The 18,311-nt window shown below is 48.7% G+C and overlaps 1 protein-coding gene across 1 annotated transcript in view; it reads right to left on the bottom strand.

Annotated features, from left to right (window-relative positions):
• GALNT10 (polypeptide N-acetylgalactosaminyltransferase 10) overlaps positions 1-18,311 on the bottom strand; it is a 216,842-nt gene that overhangs the window by 26,626 nt on the left and 171,905 nt on the right. The window contains exons 5-7 of the mRNA XM_055325584.1: positions 17,511-17,696; positions 13,346-13,529; positions 7,829-7,946 (exon numbers count right to left, since the gene is read on the bottom strand). Of these exons, the coding sequence (XP_055181559.1) occupies positions 7,829-7,946; positions 13,346-13,529; positions 17,511-17,696 (488 nt within the window). The remainder of the gene's footprint in view (positions 1-7,828; positions 7,947-13,345; positions 13,530-17,510; positions 17,697-18,311) is intronic.

Below are 18,311 nucleotides of genomic sequence, written 5' to 3'. Positions count from 1 at the left end.
GGGTGAAGGTCCTGGGATGTGCCGGCCAGCCTGCCATAGCTTGCCAATTTGCTCTGTCCTTCCACACACAAGCCTGAGCACTCTCTCTGTACAAGACTCCATGTATTCATTACAGCCACGGTTTTCATCTTTGGGCACATCGGAATCACCTGGAAAGCTGGTTAAAATACAGACTGCGGGGCCCCACCCTTAGGGTGTCTGACTCAGTAGGTCTGGGATGGAGCCGGAGAATTTGCATTTCTACCAAGTTCTCGGATGCTGCTGATACTGCTGGTCTGGGGCCCACACTTTCAGCACCAGGACATACTGCAATAATAACAGCCTCCCTCAGCATAATGGTTCTAGCTCGGTCACACAGACAGCCCTGTGAGTTTGGGGTTATTAGTGCCCTCGTAAATGAGGAGATACAGGTTCAGCAGAAAGGGCAAGTGAGCCATCCAAGGTCTCACTGAGAGTTTGTTGCAAAGCTGGGCCTGGGGCTAACATCTTTGAACCTGGTCTCATCAGCCTCAAAGCTCTTTCCACTCCTGTCTTCCTGCCACTGTAGCCAGAGCACATCAGCCACAACAATGCCAACAGTAACAACTACTGTTTATGGATCATTTATTATGTGCCAAGCACTGAGTTAAGGCTTTCACACAGTTTGTGACTTATTTTCACACCCATACTACAGAGTAAGGATTATTCTATCCTCATTTTATAGCTATGACGTTAAGCCCAGAGAGGTTAGGTCACTTTGCCACTGCCATACAGCTTGACTAGCTGATCACACCTGCACTAGAATCCAGGTGATCTGACTCTGCAGGCCATGTACTTAATTCCATGGTGTTGTAATATGAGGGTTCTGATCGGAACAGCTACTACTTACTGAGTGCCTCCTTTGGCTTGGCTCTAGGCCAGTTAAGTGTTTCATGCCATTCAGTGCTTACAGCAAAGCTCTGAAGAAGTTACTATGGCCATTTTGAGTGATGAAAGATGGAAGCACGGAGAGAAAGGTGTGTGCTGGTTGGGAAGCCATGTGCGACAAAAGGTGGCTCAGGGCCCTTGGGCCTCTGAGCCGCCTTCCTGGAGGCATGGTGGGAGATGCAGGCTCCGACAGACAGAGACGCTCCTGCAATTTCAAAGGGCTTGCTGAGAGAGAGTCACGAGCAGAATGCTGTCCCTGCTCCCAGCAGGTGGCTCTTGGGAAGGCTGGGCACCTGTAGCTGGAGGAAGATGCTGCACACAGCGGAGCATGTTCCCCACATCCTTGGATAACCCAGCAAAGGAAGGAGCCCCGGCAGCAACAGTGCAGCTCATCTGAGTCAGGGGGGCTGGGAGGGGAAGGGGAAGGAAATGGAGAAAGGTGTTGGCATGCAGGTGCTTGGCTGGTGGCCCCAGATCACCTTCTGCCTCTCCTGCTGGCCTCTGGAAGTCATTTCTCCCTCCTGTGCAGCACCTTAACTCCCCTCAGGGCTGGTCCTGACTTCTGAGCCTGGCCTGTAACGATGGCGTCTCTCTAGGTGGAACTGCTGTTCCTCCCCACTCCCACTGGGAGGAATGAGATGAGCACCAGCAGTTTAGGATCAGGACACATGGGATCTAGCCGAGGGATCCAGTCACTGGACCACTAAGGGCATCAGGTCACATCGCCTATAACCAGTTTCTGGGGATGCTCCTAACTTCTTTCCACACTCTTCCATTTACTCCTCCTGATGACGCTGTGAGTTTTACAGAAGGAAAACCAGAGCATTTTCTTTTTTAAAATCTGCCCCAAATCTGCAGCCTGGGACTGGGTTGGGCTTTGATAGCTATATCAAACAAAGCAAACCCGGGTACATGACACCTCCTGCCTTTGGCTCAGTCTCTCCTTCCAAGGGCAGTGGCTGTAGCCACGGCCTCCTCAATCCCACCCTGTAGACATGTGCTCAGGGCACTCAGACCTTCCCTGGGGTCTCCTCACTGTCACTGCCTCATCCCGGAACTTACAAACAGTCCAAACACAGCATTGGGATGTATATGGTGAGGGGGTGCTGGGAGGGCTGAAAAACCGACATTTTTTTCCTTTATAGTTAAAAATTTTTTTTTCCTGATTCTAGAAGTGATATGTACTTAGTACTTATGATGAACATATTCATTGTTACAGAAACACATTAGTAGGAGTGGAGAGCCATACTCTGGAGCCCTCCCACCCCCATACCATGAGGGACAGGAAGCCTTCAGGGTGCCGTGGGTCAGAGCATAGGCTCAGGCTGCGTCCAACAGGTAGGGCTGACGTTCCTGTTCTAGCTGTGTGGTTCTGTGGAAGTGATTTAACTCGAGCCTCAGTACTCTCATCTACACAATGGAGAAAATCAGAGCACCGCCTTGGGTGGGTATACCATGAAGGCTAAATGACAGTGTGTGCACAGTGCTGGGCACAGAACCCCACACATTTCTAGTGTGACTGAACATTAGCTGGTATGAGGACAGTCTGAGTGTTTGTTTGCTGGTTTGCCTTCCTCATATTTTTAAACGTTAAACATGAGATCATATTACATATATATTATTTTTCCCATCTGTTTCAACTTAATATTGGAGGCATCTGGCTTTTTAAATATAATATTCCATTGTTTAGATGTGCTCTAACTTAATTTATTTATCCCCTTAGGATGTACATTTGGGTCATTTTCAGTGTTTCCCTAATGGAAGTAAGGCCTCAGTAAATTGTTTCTACTTAAATATTTCCTTATCCTTGCAGCTGTCTCGGATAAACTCCTGGGTATGGAATTTTAGGTCAAAGAATGTGCTTGCTTTGGCATGAACAGATTTTGCCAAACTGCTATTAACAAGACCTATGCACTCACACTGTTGCAAAGCCTACCTTTCTTACGGTGACTCATCCACATTGTCCAGTGGGTACTTTCTCTCTCTTGGATCTCAGAGTTGAAGATATCCTAAACTTGGTCTTCTGGGGGGACACTGTGCAATTACCGTTCTCGCTTGTCCTACTGCCACTACCTCTAATCCAAAATATCCTTGGTACCTGTGTAAGTCAAAGGGCTTTCCCCTTTCCCCACAGTATCTTATTTGATTCTATCTTGTGGGATAGGAAGGAAAGTTGTAACAGCACTGTCTGGAACATGAGGGCCAGAGAAGTCAAGTGGTGGTTAATCCAGGGCCCCCAGATGGATGGATGGAGAGCAGAGATGAGAAGCCAGTGCCCTGCCTTCTTGCTGACTACTATTCCCACCACAGCACATTTCCTCAAAGATGGTGATCTAAGTCTGGAAAGGGAGGGGTGAAGGATGTTTTATCAGATAGGAATTGATGCAACTAAGTTATTTAAAACACCTATTTTGGGACAGACACTGGGTATTGAGATAGCCAGTGGGAGCTCACAGTCCAGTGGGGAAGACAGGCCACCCTTAAGTCACGTCAACATGAGGGATTCAGAGCCAAGCCAGGAGTGATGTTGGGGTAGACCCTGGCCAGCCCAGGGAGCTCAGGCTAACTGTGGGCTGCTAGATTAAAAGAAAGGCATTTCAAGAAGAGTGAACTGTGCATCCTTCCAAAGATGACCTGACACGTGAGCCTAGGGCTTGTGAGCAGTTCCATATGGTTGAGCATAGACATCTGTGTGGACATCTGTGGTTTGCTCTGCCCCACATTAATTCTCCTTCTAGTTACAGTACCTGGTCTCTCCTTCGGGGAACCAGCCCAATCCCACTTTTCTGTCTCTAGGGTGGGCATGGGCATGTGACTGCAGCTGACCAATCAGAACATTGCTCAGGGATGGGCAAGGAGACTCAACTTGGGCACTTCTACAGGAATGATGGGAAAGACAAACTCTCTCTCTTATGGGTTGCTGGGTACTTCCACAAGAGAAAGCCTGCCCTGAGCAGGAAGCTAACCTAGATGAAAGCAGAGTCAAGGGCCTGAGAGAGATGGAGGCCAGACGAGATGGGTTTGTCCCTGGATCCAGCTAGGCCTGAAGGGTCTGCCCTGGGATTTCCATTGTATAAGCCAATTGATTCTGATTTTTCACTTAAATCAGACTGACTAGGATGTTGGTCATCTGTAATCATGAGTGCAGACTAATGCAATGGGGTAAGATGACAGGGGGAGGGTGGAGAGACAAGCAGGGGTCAGCTCACAGAGGCAGGTATAAGTAGACTATAGAGTTAAAGATTTCACCAGCCACTAGAAGTAGGAATATTCTAACTGCCAACCAGGAGAACTTTGATAGTGTGACTGTGCCTTTTGGAAACAAAATATCTCTTGGTTGAGAGAAAGAAAGAGAGGGGGGAGAAAATCAATGACTCTTTCAGAAATTTCAGAGCCTTCAGAACACCTTTTCTAGGGTTTTCCCATCAGGATAGATGGCCTAGTCTGGAATTGGAGCCAAAGTATTAATTCATCAGTCCTGACAGCACATATCAATTTATCTTAATTTTTGGAAATACACTCAAGCTTTTCAGACCATTCTCTTTTCTCTGTCATCAAGAAGAAAAGGGGTCTTAGCAGAGATTAAGCAGAGGGAATATGGTCTTTTGAAAATGCTCCACTCTGGCTGAAATGGAACACCAGCACTGCAGGGAGGCATCCCTGGCAGATAAATGGGCTTTCCTGTCCACTCGGCACTAGGGGCAGGCCTTCTGCAGGGGCTTGGGAGACAGTGCACTGGCAGATGAGCTGTCATGGGCTCTGGGGACTCATGCTCTCCAAGCCAGGAGAGAGAAAACTGAGGGAGGAAAGTCTCCCTTCCCAACCTGGGAGCTTCCTCATTACACAGAACCTTTTCCCCTCGAGACTGAAGGACATTAATTGGATCAAATGAAACAGGAGCCAGCCTCTCCCCCCCTCCCAGATGAGAGATTTCCAATATGGCTTCATTACCAAGTCTTTTATAAATAAACTATGTGTAGAAAAATGCCATTTGTTCTGCTGTAATTGCCTGATGAGCATCATTAGACGGGTCTTTGAAACACACAGAATGAAATCATTTTGGGTTTAGGAATTCCTTTGTGCAAAGCCTTCTCCATTCACTATTTTCCATAGAGGGCGTTTCTGAAAGGGGACTTCTTGACCACGGAGGTTGGTTTCTGGCCAGTGACATACCTACTCTGAGTGACACACAAAGACATATTTACTAAGTGCCTCCTCCATGGCTGGCAATCTTTCAGCTACAGAGGATACAGCAGGGAGTGAAACACATAGACATTCCCACCCTATTGAAGTTTACATTCTGGCGAGCACTCAGAACACAGGTGTGCTCACTTCTGGGTATACCCTCGGTGGAAAACTTTATAAATCAAGTTTGTTTGATTGCTGGATCAAGGAACTGTGATGTTAAAACTTTTGATTCCCTGTATGTGATTTCACTGTAATAAGGATGCAACATTTGGAAAACTAGATTGTATGGGCTAGGGATACTAAATAAATGACGTGTGTGCCATCCATCACTTGCCACGGCACCCAAGGCAGACATCACTAATCAATCACAACTTTTCTGATTAGCATGGATGCAGCTTCAGAATACATATCAACACAGTACTGGGTAACCCCCATCCCAGAGCAGATCAGAGTTGGCTGGGAGAGGAAACCTATTTGCTATTTCTCACCTAGACAGTCATTAATTCACTTCACCGAGAGGCTGTAGAATATCCCAGTAAATTTAGAATAACTCCAGGAGGAGGCAAAAACAGAAGGAAGGGGAAAAGACTGGAGCTAACTTCTCAGGCTCATTCTCCTCTCAAGTGTCTTTCTCTCCCGCTCCTGTCCCTATAGAGGCCTAGGAAACGTGACGGGTCAGAGAGCGGGCTCTGCAATCAGGGAAACCTGGGGCCAGGTCCTGGTTCTGTTACTTCCATCTGTGTGGAGCCTAGGTCTGAGCCCCACATGCCTCGCTGTGAAATGGGTATAATGATGACATCACCCTGCCAGGGATGCTGGCAGGGAGGATCGAATAAGCCAACATGTGTGAAGGACTTGGCACAGTGTCCTATGAGCTCTGAGTAGGGCTGAAATCCAGCTGAACAGCAGAACTGACGCAGACTTGTTTGTAGGTGGCGTCCGCTCTGATTATTTGGTGCTTGGGCCCTCACTGCCACTAAATACTTTGAATATCACCCCTGGACATGAGCATTAGTGCATTTAGGGGCGGGTCCCCTGACAGGAGACGGCTTCAGAACTCTGGGTAAAACAGCCACACACTGTTCTTCAAACAAAAATAATGTTTTGGTAGAATTCCAGGCTGTTGTTTTCTTGCTAATCACGGGTTTATGTTCTCTGGTCCTGAACTGCTCAGCCAGTGGTGCACATGGTGACAGTAATGATGTCGATAATGAAAATCATCTTTAGGATGTTGTTAAGGAGCACCCAACCAGCATGGTAGCATTTAATCCCCTGAACGACCCCGTGAGGATTCAAGTATTATTAAGCTTGTTTTGTGGAAGCAGAAGCCGAGGTTCAGTGAGACGAGCCTTCCTTATCCAAGATCACATAGCTGGTCGGAAGTAGTAGAGCTGGGATTGGACCCCAGCACCGAAGTCTCAATCACTGTGTGAGACACCGGTCTCTTGTGTAAAAAGTTGGTCCCCAATTTGGTGGGGGTGGGGAGGATGCGGGATCAGGGTTGTGTATTCCCAGCAATGCTGCTACTGGCCATCATCCCTTATGCCCTACCAGGGGTCCCCAGGATGGTAGAAGCAGGCCGTGGCTGGCCACGAGGGCCCAGAACAAACTAACCGTCCCCTCAGAGGGACCAACCCTCTGTTCTTCACCTGAGATCAATATGGAATCTCACAAATGAAGGGGAGAAAGTGACCCCAGAAGTTTGTGTGGCTAACTAGCAACTACCATTTCCCTACTACCATTGTCAGGAAGCTTCTACAGCACAAGGGCTGGTCTAATAGAGTAAATATTTATTCACTGGATTTTTTTTTTTTTAAGATTTTTTTGTTTATTTTAGAGAGAGAGTGCGGGCTCAGGAGGAGGAACAGAAAGAGAAGGGAGGGAGGAGGAAAGAATCTCAAGCAGATTCCATGTTGTGCACAGAGCCTGATGTGGGGCTCAGTCTCACGATCCTGAGAGCATGACTTGAGCTGAAATCAAGGGTCAGATGCTTAACCGACTGAGCCACCCAGGCACCCCTTCATTGGAACTTTAATGCATTCTACCAATTATCAATTGCTGGTTGTGTCCCAGGTTGCATGTTAGGATATTACCTCATTCAATCTTTGCAATAGCTCTGTAAGGTAGGCAGTATCATTACTTTCTTAACTCAGACAAGGAAAGAAAGCCAGTCTAACTTGCCCCATATCACCAAGCTCCTGAGAAGTGGAGTTGGGATTTGAACCCACACTTTTCTGACTCCACAACTTAAGCTCTTGACCACTGGTCTCTATGGCAAACTCCAGCAGTGTTAGATACAAAAATGAAAACTTGAGAGGGGTGGCCAGGAACCACTAAGGAAATCTGTGAGGCCAGGGGTCATCCTTGGAGCACAGTGCACAGCATCCCCCAGGCCTGTGTATCCTGCTTGGCCTGGTTTCCCTGCCCTGCTGCTGGTCTCCTGGGCAGCTCACTGGGAGACATGGCACCATCTTTATTGGAAGTGTGACCTGTCTTATTCTAACTCTGCCATCCTAAGAAGGGGATGATGTAAGAGCTGTGGTTAAGGACAGTCTTTAGGAGCCTAGGGAGACACCCCATATCCACACACAGTAAGGATTGGCCCATGGCCTCTGACTTCTTCACCTAAGCAATAGGAGCTGCAGAACCCTGAGGATCCAGAGTCTTTCTAGGCTCAGGACAGGTGCCAAGGGGATGTAGCAAGGAGAAGAGGGCTTCCAAAGAGCTGGCTCACCTTGAATGAGATTTCATACTGCTCCCCTCCCCAGATCTCCAGGCCTGGGTCGTACCCGCCCAGCTCCCAGAACCATTTCCGATCCACAGCGAACAGTCCACCGGCCATCACGGGAGACCTGTCAGGGAAGAAGAGCGTGGTGTGAAGACAAAACGCCTCAGCCGCATGCTCTGAGTGTGAGCCGACACTGCTGTTCCCCCAGGGATGGTGCTGCACGCTGCCCTGTGAGCACAGCCCACGTGTCTAGGAAGGAATCCAAGGCCCTTCCAAGGGAGGGCCTGCGCTGTCTTCTTTCTTGGCCACAGCATCCCTTCTTAAATCCTACATTTTAACCAAACTGATCCAAAACCCCCTTCAACCCTTATTTGTGAGGGGAATCAGATAAATGTGTGCCTTGCAGCTGCACTGGCTATGCCTCTCTGGTCCTCCCACGGATTAAATGGTCTGAATCTGGTCCCTCCAAGCCTGTCTGGGCTATGGGATCTCTTAGAGAGAAGACAAAACACATAGCTTGTTGGGCCCTAGCCCAGACCTATGAAGCAGTCCCTGGGGGATGGAGCCTAGAAATGTGTGTTTTCAAATAGGCTCCTTGGATGATTCTCACTCAGCCAGCCCAGCATGGGACATCTGTTCTGCTGCGAATTTGCAGAAGAAGACACAGTCTCTGTTCTTTCTGTTAAACTGGGATACGATGAACTCCACACACTGTCTCATTACTTTAGTTGCTGAGTGCCAGCTGAGTCGCAGATGCTAGGAGAATGTGGCAGTAAATCAGAGTTGGCCTGGGACTTCGGGGGATGCTAGTGTGGTCACATAGCCACCTCAGGACCGAAGGATCCAAAAGACAGGTGGGTGGTAATAAGGGCCCCTGGGAGGTGCAGACACCATTACAGGAACACAAAAGGAGGGAGTGTCTGTCTCTAGGTTTTGGAGATGAGGAGAGAGGCTGGGGTAAGAGTCAAGGAAAGATGCTTGGGGGGGGGGGTGGCATTCGAGGTGGGTTTGGACAAGCGGGAAGCGAGGGGAGAAGAAGGAACCCCTGAGGGTAAAACCCCAGGAGCAAGAGCACAGAGATGCTAAATTTGGGGGGGGCACCATGGGCAACAAGAAGTCAGCATGGCATCATGCCAAGCCCAAGGGGGATGCCATGCTGCAGCCTGCCTGAGTCCCCACGGTGACTCACACAGGCTGGCACCTGAGAGGGGCCACTGGGATTTGCTGAGTGAAAATCTCCCAGAGTGCCTGTGTCCTTGTCTGGATCCAATGAAAACTCCAAAGCCTCAAACCAAAGAACATTCCAGCAGTAAACTCCACGCCGCCTCCTGGCCTTGGGAACTGCAAGCTCATGGAAATTGGTCGGGCTGATTTTAAAAGACTGTAGCTAGCGCACAGGCCTTCCCAGCTTTCCTGTAGCAGATGAGCCTTGACAGCAAAGGAGGCACTCCTTTAAAAGAAGATCCTCCTTGAATATTCATGGAGGGCTTGAGCGTGGCAGGTGCTTGGCTGAACTAATTTTTTAATAAGATGACTACTCCCCATGTTGACCTCAAGAGGTAGGGCTCATCTTTTTTACCCCATTGATGCCTGGGGAAACTCGAGCACAGACAGGTGCCATCAAGAGGCAGGTGACGCATGTAAAGGTCAGGGGATCAGGGATGAGGAAACCATCCCTTCCACTTCTGCTCTCCTTTATCCCTGGTATAAATTTGAGACGTGTTTTACCACTTAACCCTGTGTTGCTTGGGACACCAGCCACGGGCCACATATTGCTATTAAACACCTGGAACGTGGCTACTCTGAACTGAAAATGTATTGGAAGTACAAAATACACGGAGGATTTCCAAGACTTAGTATGAAAAAAAGAATAGAAAAGGCCTCATTAATAATTTCAGGGATGCCTGGCTGGCTCAGTCGGTGGGACATGTGACTCTTGATCTTGGGGTTGAAAATTTGAGCCCCACGTTGGTTTTGAGATTACTTAAAAAGAAAATCTTTAAAAAAATAATTGCAAAGTGTTGGTTACATGTTAAAATGAGACTATTCTAGGTATATTAGGTTACATAGAGTATATTACAAAAATGAATCTAAAAAAAATGAATCTTACTTGCTTCTCTTTACATTTTTGGCCACTAGGAAATCTAAAAGTATTTATGTAGCATCCATTATATTTATACTGGACAGCGCTGATTTAACATCTCTGAGCTGGTCTCCCTAACTATAAAATGAATGTATAGCTACATTTCCTAGCTCGCGTTGCTGTTGTATTTCTGAAAGTACCCAGTATTATGAAAAATAAGGTGTTTAGGTATCAACTTTCCCTTGTCTTTTGAAGGTTGTGGGGTTTGGGGTTTTTGGCTGAAGCCACAAATACACTGCTTGGAGGGACAGAGTGTTTCTGAGCTAGTGCTTCAAGAGGAATCAAACCCAAGACTCTGCACACGGCACTCAGCCTGGGTGGGAGCCAATGGCAAGGGCCAAGGAGCTGCGGAACAGGGAAGAAGATATTAGCTTCAAGGCATTTTGGATGCTCCAGGTTTGCTTCCAGAGGGAGGCCTCTCCTCCGGCCCAGTCTATTTTCTGCTGTGTTCACCAATAATAATAACAACAACTCTGAATATCTAGTGCCTACCACTCACTTCACCGACATCATCTGCAGCTCTCACAAAGCTCTGTTACTAGTCCCCTTTGCAGATGGAGGAATTTGAAATTCAGAAATGCTAGATACTCTGCTCAAGGGCATGTAGTGAGTAAGTGGATGAGCTGCTGTTCCAACAGAGGTCGGCCACCAGAGCCTGTGTCCTTCAAACACCATTCTACTGCCCTGTGCCTGCAGACTGCCCACCTGCCGGCACCATGGAGAGGTATGCAGAAAATGACCAGGGTTTTTCTAGTAGCCTCTCTCCTGGGTTTTGTCCAAGTACAATACAGAGAAGATACTTCTGGAAAGAATCAGAGGATACAAAGGATGGAGAGTCCCTCAGGAAGCACTGAGGCCAGGGGCTCTCAACCGTTGCCACACATTCCTTGGGAGCTTTAAGTAACAGTGATACCTGGATCCCATCCTGAGATTCTGGTGTAACTGGTCTCAGGAGTGGCCTGGTAGGTTTTGTTTGTTTGCCTGTTTGTTCTGACAAACTCCCCAGATGATGTCAATGTGCAGGCAGGGTTGGGAGCCACTGCTCTAGGGTGGGCCTGACCCCTTTCCTGTCCAGGCGAGACAAGAGACAGAGGCCTAGGAGGAAACCAGTGGGGCCTCTGCCACTCAGCAGCTGCATGACCTGGACTTACCCTTTCCCCATCTTGAGATGAGAAGATGAATGTGCGAGACCCATCCTTACTCACATTTCAAATTTCACAAGTCAGCTGATGGAACTGGTTCCAACCAAAAGGGGTGCTGGTAACCATGAAAATCTGTTTTCTGGAGTAGCCCATTCTGACCTTAGCTTCTGCTACGTGTCACGGAACAAGGCTCACTTCCTCTCTGAGCCCCAGGGTCTGCATCAGGCAAGGGTGGAGAACTGTCTCCACACCCTAGGGCACCATGGTGAGGACGGTGAGCCATCCAGTAACGTCAACTGTGACTGATCAATCAGCTCAGCCCAGATGTTTGGTCCTTCCCTGAGTGGTATTACTCTCCAAGAACTCGGAGTAACTGGGGATGACCTTGGCCATGTGGGGGTTGCTGACCATGTGATGTGGCCCTGGGTTTCAACAGCAGGGGCTGACCACGTTTCGGATATTGGTGGTCAGTAGAAGAACACAAACTTCTGACCTGCTTAAGAGGCACAGGGCTCCACTCTGCCTTCTGCTCTCAGCAGTGCTCGCTCCCACTGCTCCCTTGCACAGCCACCCTTTATTTCCCCAAACAAGCTCGCCTCTTTCTCCTTCTGAGCCTTCTCTTGCTCCCACAGCATTAGGGGTTCCTCTTATCCCCTCAGGAACTCTGGTGTTCCCTGTGCTTATGAGGGTGGCTGCTGACAGACGCCTTTCTCAGATGGGGAACATGAGGTACAGGGAAGCTAGAGGTTCACAGGGGTTAAACTGGTTAGACAGGTGTGATAGACAGAATAATTCCACACCCCCTGCCCCCAAAAGAAGCCAATGTCTAATTCCTGGAACCCAGGAATATGTCACCTTACATTGCAAAGGGACTTTGCAAATATAATTAAGGGAAGGATCTGAGATGGGGAGATTGTCCTGGGCTCAATGCAATCACTGGGGTACTCGTGTGTGAAAGGAGGAGGCAGGAGGGTCACAGTGAGAGAAGGAGACATGATGATGAAAACCTGAGCCACAGAGAGACATATTGGGGATAAAGAGGGAAGGGGAGGGGGAGAGGGTGTGGGGGTAGGGTTGGGGAAGGCAAGGGGGAAAGAGAGGGAGACCTGGAGATGTAATGTTATGCTGCTGGCTCTGAAGTGGAGAAAGGAACCATGAGTCTAAGAATGTAGGTGGCCTCTAGAAACTAGAAAGCACAAGCAAATGGATTCTTCCCTAGAGCCTCCAGAGGCGACACAGCCCTGCTGACATGGTGATTTTAGCTAAGACTCCTTTTCGGACTTCTGAGCTCTAGAACTTTAGAAGAATAAGTATGTACTGTTTTAATACGCCAGTAAATTTGTGGTAATTTATAATTAGGAAACTGATACAGTAGGAGGCTGGACTTTGGCTTTATACTCAAGGGTCTTTCCACACCTCCAGCAGGGGTGTCAGAGTGGCTCACAGAACGGCACCGGACAGGTGCCAGAGAGGCACTGGCTCTAGTTCTGGCCTGGCCACTAACTCCACTAACTCACAGTATAAGTCAGCCACCATTCCACCCAAGCTGTCCTGGGGCCTCAGTCTCCCCATCTACAGGGGGATGGAATCCATTACCTGGAGGTCCCCTGGCTTTCACATTCTAGGATGTTATGGGTCCACTCTACACCCCCCAAAACTTCCACCATGGGACAAGCTGCCATTTCTTTATACTTCCGAGAGGGTATAACTGAACGATGGGAAAACTGGCTCCAAAGGCAGACCGACCTGCATGTACATCTGGCCTTCTCCACTTGAGGGCTGTGTGACCTGGAAAAGCTGCTTAACCTCTGGGAGCCTTGGTATCGCCATTTGGAAGATACAGATAGTAGTTTTTACCACATATGTAGTTGTGGGGGTTAAAAAGGATCTGCATGTGATGTGCTCAACACGGTGCCTGGTGTTTAGCAAGGGTTCAAAAGTGGTGGTGGTGCTGGTGCTGGTGATTATGACCAGGCACTAGGCTAGAGGGAGAGAGCAACTGTGTTCACTCCCGGCAGGCAGTCCACAGACCACAGAGGTGGACAAAGAAGAGGTGGCCAGCTGGGAGGCCCATGAGCCAGACTCTGAGACCAGCTGGGCGGGGCTGTGCTTCTGGTTGGGGATGTCAGCCCTGGTCCCTCTGCACTGGACTCTTGGGGGAGGTGGTGATCCTGAGTTGGGTGTATTGGGGAGGGGTCACATGAGGGTTAGCTACTGGGACCAGTTGCTTGTACTTACTCAAACGGATCACTGGGGTCAGCTTTCTGCAGTTCTGGAGGAATTGGGATCCGCTTATAGTACATCTCCCAGTCAAAGGCGCCCCGCATGGCATCCCCTGCTTGTGTTTCGTACCGGAAGTCATCGTGGTCAATCACATCAATCATTGGGCACACGATGGTCTTGCGGTTCCGAGCGATACGGTCTAAAGAAGCCAAAAGATGCCCATTAGGGAGGCAGGACAGGGTGCAGGTAAGTGCATAACCCCGCTTACTCACATTTTTTATGTGCTCCCCGAGTGAGTTTTCCGAACACATGAGTTTGAGAATTCCAGGAGGAGGGGAGAGAGTAAGATTTAAGAAAGATGGACCAGGGCTCCCATCCCAGCCCTGCTACCTGTGAGCTAAATAAATAGTCTCTGAGCACCAGTGTTCTCTTCTGTGACATGGGGATAAGAGGCTCCATGTCCTGGGTTGTTATGAGTACTGGATACCGGTTGGAGGGGTTCCTCACAGTTCCCGTAATGTTCACCCCTGTTGTGGAAAGAGGGCTCCTTTCCTGCTGGAGGACTCCTGTCCTGGCCGTCAGGCTCCGCATTCCAGGTCCTAAACTTGATTCTTGGCCCAAAGTAGCCAGGTACACTGGCACTTGCCCCTGACAGCCTCTCAAAACTTCCTAGCTATAGTTAGTGAACAAATGACCTCCTTGTGAGAGAGTTCAGCTCACTTTTTGCAACAGTCAGAACTACTGAAGAGGGGATGGACTATCCCATGAGTCCCTCATGATCTCGTGCAAGCAGGGCCTGGCAGACCTTTGCCCTTGCATGAGTGCTATAGGAAGGCTAAAAGGCTAGGTGACCCAAGATGGCAAGGAGGGGCCCCTGACCAGATGGCTTTTTATGGTCCCCTTTAAACCAGGGAGGAGCTGATTTTATAAAATTCACTCTGCCCAACCTACTGACCAGAATTTTAAGCTTTGGTTTGCTCTATTCTTCAATGTTCCTTCCATGAAGCTGTGATTGCAGCTTGGAGGTGCCAGTGATCGGGGAAGATGATCTGCCATAAGGGGCAAGTGGACTATGCTGGGGTGCCTGTCTGCTTGGCCCAGCAGTCAAGTTCAAGGCTTGGAATGTGGAGCCTGGTAGGGCCAGTGCAGGCTGGCAGCTGCCTAGGGCTCAGGCTTCATCAAGCACAGTTTTCTTCCAGGAGAGGAAGCAGCATTTTTGCCTTTTCCTAAGCTGCAAGATGCAATCCATAGGTGGGTCATAAAATTGATTGTGTATTTGTGTGTGTGTGTCTCTGTGTGTAATGAAACAAAAAAGAAAACTGAATGTGAGAATGCATTCCAAGTGATGAGAAAAAATAGTTTTTCAGGAGATGTGTTTCAGGCAAACCACACGGGTGTGTGTTTGTGTACTGGACTGAGATATCCAATGTATTGCCAACTGTGGCATACGGTCAAAAAAGTTTGAGAAACCAGTGCCAGATGCACCTACAGAGAATCAGACTCTCTGGGGGTAGAGCTTGGATCTGCCTGGTGAACAGGCTCCCAAGGGGGATTCTTAATAAAGTCGAAGAAACTTCTCCAAGGAAAGATCTGGAGAAGTGCTTCCCTTCCCAATTATTCACAGCTGCGCAGGGGGGATTTCACATCTACAGAGGCTCTGGGCCAAGGACACAGCGCTCTGCAGAAGGCTGGCTGATGGTGGGAGGTGTGAGGTCAAGGTGCTGTTGTACTCACCTGGGGACAGAATGCCCAGGTCCAAGCCCTGGTTTTGTCACCCATGGGCAGCATAACCTTGACAAAGGTTTTCTGATGCTCCTGGACCTTGGTTTCCCTACCGACAAAATGGAGGAAGATGGCACCAATCTCAGGGGGTCCCTGTGAACACCGCATAGGATAGTAGGCCAAGGTGCTCAGCCTAGCCTCTCACACATCCACACATCCCATCAGCACTCCGCCGACATCGTCTGTGACTGGGGCTGCTGAAAGAAGCTCAGAAGCTCAGAGGCTGAGCATCACCCTCATTCTCCAACTCTTTAGTCTCCTCATTTGTTATATGTGGATAATCATGCCTGGCCTGTCTGCTTTACCAGGTACTGTCAAATTCAACAGTAGCTGTGGCCTAAACAGCTAAGGGGCTAGCAGAGCCATGCTGCTGCTGCTGCTGATGGTGGTGGTGTGGCAGGAAATGAGGATCAACAATGGCTTCCCTTTGCGGGGCTGAATCCTTCTTAGGCTCAGGAATGCCTCATTTCCCCAGAAGGCGGAGTGAGGGACCCCTGGGTGGCTTAGCAGTTTATGCCTGCCTTCGGCCCAGGGCATGATCCTGGAGTCCCGGGATCGAGTCCCACATCGGGCTCCCCACATGGAGCCTGCTTCTCCCTCTGCCTGTGTCTCTGCCTCTCTCTTTCTCTCTCTCTCTCTCTCTCATGAATAAATAAAATCTTAAAAAAAAAAAAAGGTGGAGTGAGCTGTGCAAGGAAGTGTTAATGGTTTAGAGACAAAAGCCCTGATGCCCCTCGTATGAACAAGGACACACTTTTACATCTACACCACCAGTTCACTTTTCTATTGGAAAAATAAAAAATAAAAAGAGGGAGAATGTTCCTTCCATGTATTCTGCAGATTATGAAAATTACCCTCATATATTTCCATAGAAACAGAGTTAAGGGCTATTTAGACTCCCAGCTCAGCTTCGTGCCCCACCACTTCGTTCTCTTTATGAGTCACTGGATGACCCAATAAATGGGTTGTTCCTTTAGCACTATAAATCAGGTGATTTATGGTGAGGTTTTTCTTTCTCTTTTTCTTTTTCTCTTTCAGTAATGAAAGGCAGATGGAGAGACCTCTTGGCTTAATTAAATAAACAGCCAGAAAATCTGTGTTATATCCTTTTCTTAACCCAATGGGATCCTGGACCCTTGGGGTCAGAAGCATATAATCTAATACTGAGGTTCCATGCTGATCTGTGTTAAAAAACAAATTTGCTGGATTATCCCATTAAACTGTGTGGGTTTTGCTTTTCGTTCTCACCTCTGCATGGTGGCTTAAGCAGTGCTCCTCGAAGTGTGGTCCCTGGACCAGCAGCATTGGTAGCACCTGGGAGCTGCTTAGTAATGCAGCTTCTCAGGCTCTACCCCTTGATTTTCTCAGTCACAAACTCTAGGGTGAGGTCCAGCACTCTGTGTTTTAATGAGTCTTCCAGGTGATTCGGATGCAGGCTCAGGTTGGCCCTAAGTTTCAGTTCCCTTTGCTCCCCAGCTCCTTCTGTTATGGAAAGCATACCTACTCATTTGAGAGGGACATTTTCTCTCTAGATTGACAACTCTTCTCCATTCTGCCTCTGTTGCTGTCCCTCGCTTGATTCCAGTCTCAACGGGACATTTCCTCTTCGAGGTCCACCCATTAGCACCAGCTGACCACCTTCAATGAGTCTGAACTCCGCAGAACCCAGACCTGCTTCCTCAGCCAGCTAGGAGGCACCTCACTGCCCAGAACCCGATCCTCATGCCTCCTTTCTGTCTGCAATGCTATGGTGGATGACTGCTGGATCGTGCTGCCCTGTCCACAGCCCTTTCCTTATAGCTGTCAGAAACTCTCCAGACAGGAAAGGAATTTAGGGAGGCAGTGTGGAGTTGTGAGAGTGGACAGACTTTGGGGCCAGAGAGACGGCGATGTTGACACTTACGACCTAAGGGAACAATATTGAGTCACTCAGTATCTCTAAAACTCAATATCTTCTACTGTAAGATGGGGACACTTCTGACCTGGCATACTTTTGTAAGGCCTGGAGATAACGCTTACAACTTTTCTGGCTCAGTAGCAGTGCAGTGAATGTTAACTATTCTAAGCTACTAGGATAATGTCCCTCCACAGTTTGGCTCCTACCAGTGGATAGCCTTGGCTTGCTTTCTAATAATACTTGCAGTAACCTGGGGGAAGGTATCATGTAACTAGGCATTAGCATGCTGTAGGACTTTGGGCAAGTCACTTCCCCTCTTGGCTTCCTCCTCTGTAAAATGAAGGGACAGGGCTTGAGTGGAATTTTAAAGTTTCTTTGAGCATTCCTGAATCCCTTGTGGCACATGACACTGGCTGGCTGCATCTCAAGCAGTTAAGGGAACCCTTGCCGACAATTTCTACAAGAGGTTGGGGCCCACCTTGCCATGGGAGGATGCCTTACCAAGCAAGGGGGGAAGCCAGTTAACATTGGCTTCACAGTGCGAGTCTAAGAATGTGATGACATCCCCAGTTGCCGCTGAGGCCCCCAGCATCCGGGTTCTTATCAGCCCTTCCCGTTTCTTGGTTCGAAGAATCCTCACACTGGGGAAAAGGGCCATGTAGTCTTCAAGTGGCTTCTTCAGGTGCTCTGCGAGAGAGACAGAAGAGGGGTGAGAACAGCTGTTTGGTAACCGTTCTTATCTCCCCTCCCTGACGTGTGCACTATACTTTATAGTTTAGACACAGCTTTCCCTTCCCGCACAATGCCTCATGGGACCTTTCAGGTGGGATGACCACCTGCATATCTAAATGAGACTGCTGAAGCCCAAAGTCTTGAGTGCCAGTGCCAGGCCTGGACCACACAGAGATCGTCTGTAGGAGAGTGTGGGCAGCTGGAGTTTATACTTGGCTGAGACCTCTCTTTTTCTGGAAACAATGTTCTGATTTTGCTTGGTGAAACTGCCCCTCCCACACTCTCAGTCCATCACACCCTAGGTGCGGCTCACCCTATCCCTAGGAGCCAAGGGGGCAGAGCATGTGGTCTGGGCCCAACCAATCAAGGCATGCCATTTCCTTGCCTATAGTGATTGGTTGAGGGATGGCCATGTGACCTGACTAGCTTCAAAGAATTACTCTTGAGGTTTTTTTTTTTTTTTTTTTTTAGAATTATTGAAAAATGAGGCCTTTTCTTTTTCCTAGAGTTGTTAAGTTGGTTGGCCATAAATCTGGAGGTGCTGGTGACATCTTTGGCAAATGAGGTGAT

Source organism: Nyctereutes procyonoides, unplaced genomic scaffold (genome assembly GCF_905146905.1).
Source record: "Nyctereutes procyonoides isolate TBG_1078 unplaced genomic scaffold, NYPRO_anot_genome, whole genome shotgun sequence".
Taxonomy (NCBI): domain Eukaryota; kingdom Metazoa; phylum Chordata; class Mammalia; order Carnivora; family Canidae; genus Nyctereutes; species Nyctereutes procyonoides.
Note: the sequence above shows the minus strand (reverse complement) of the source record. Positions and strands in the feature narration are given on the sequence as shown.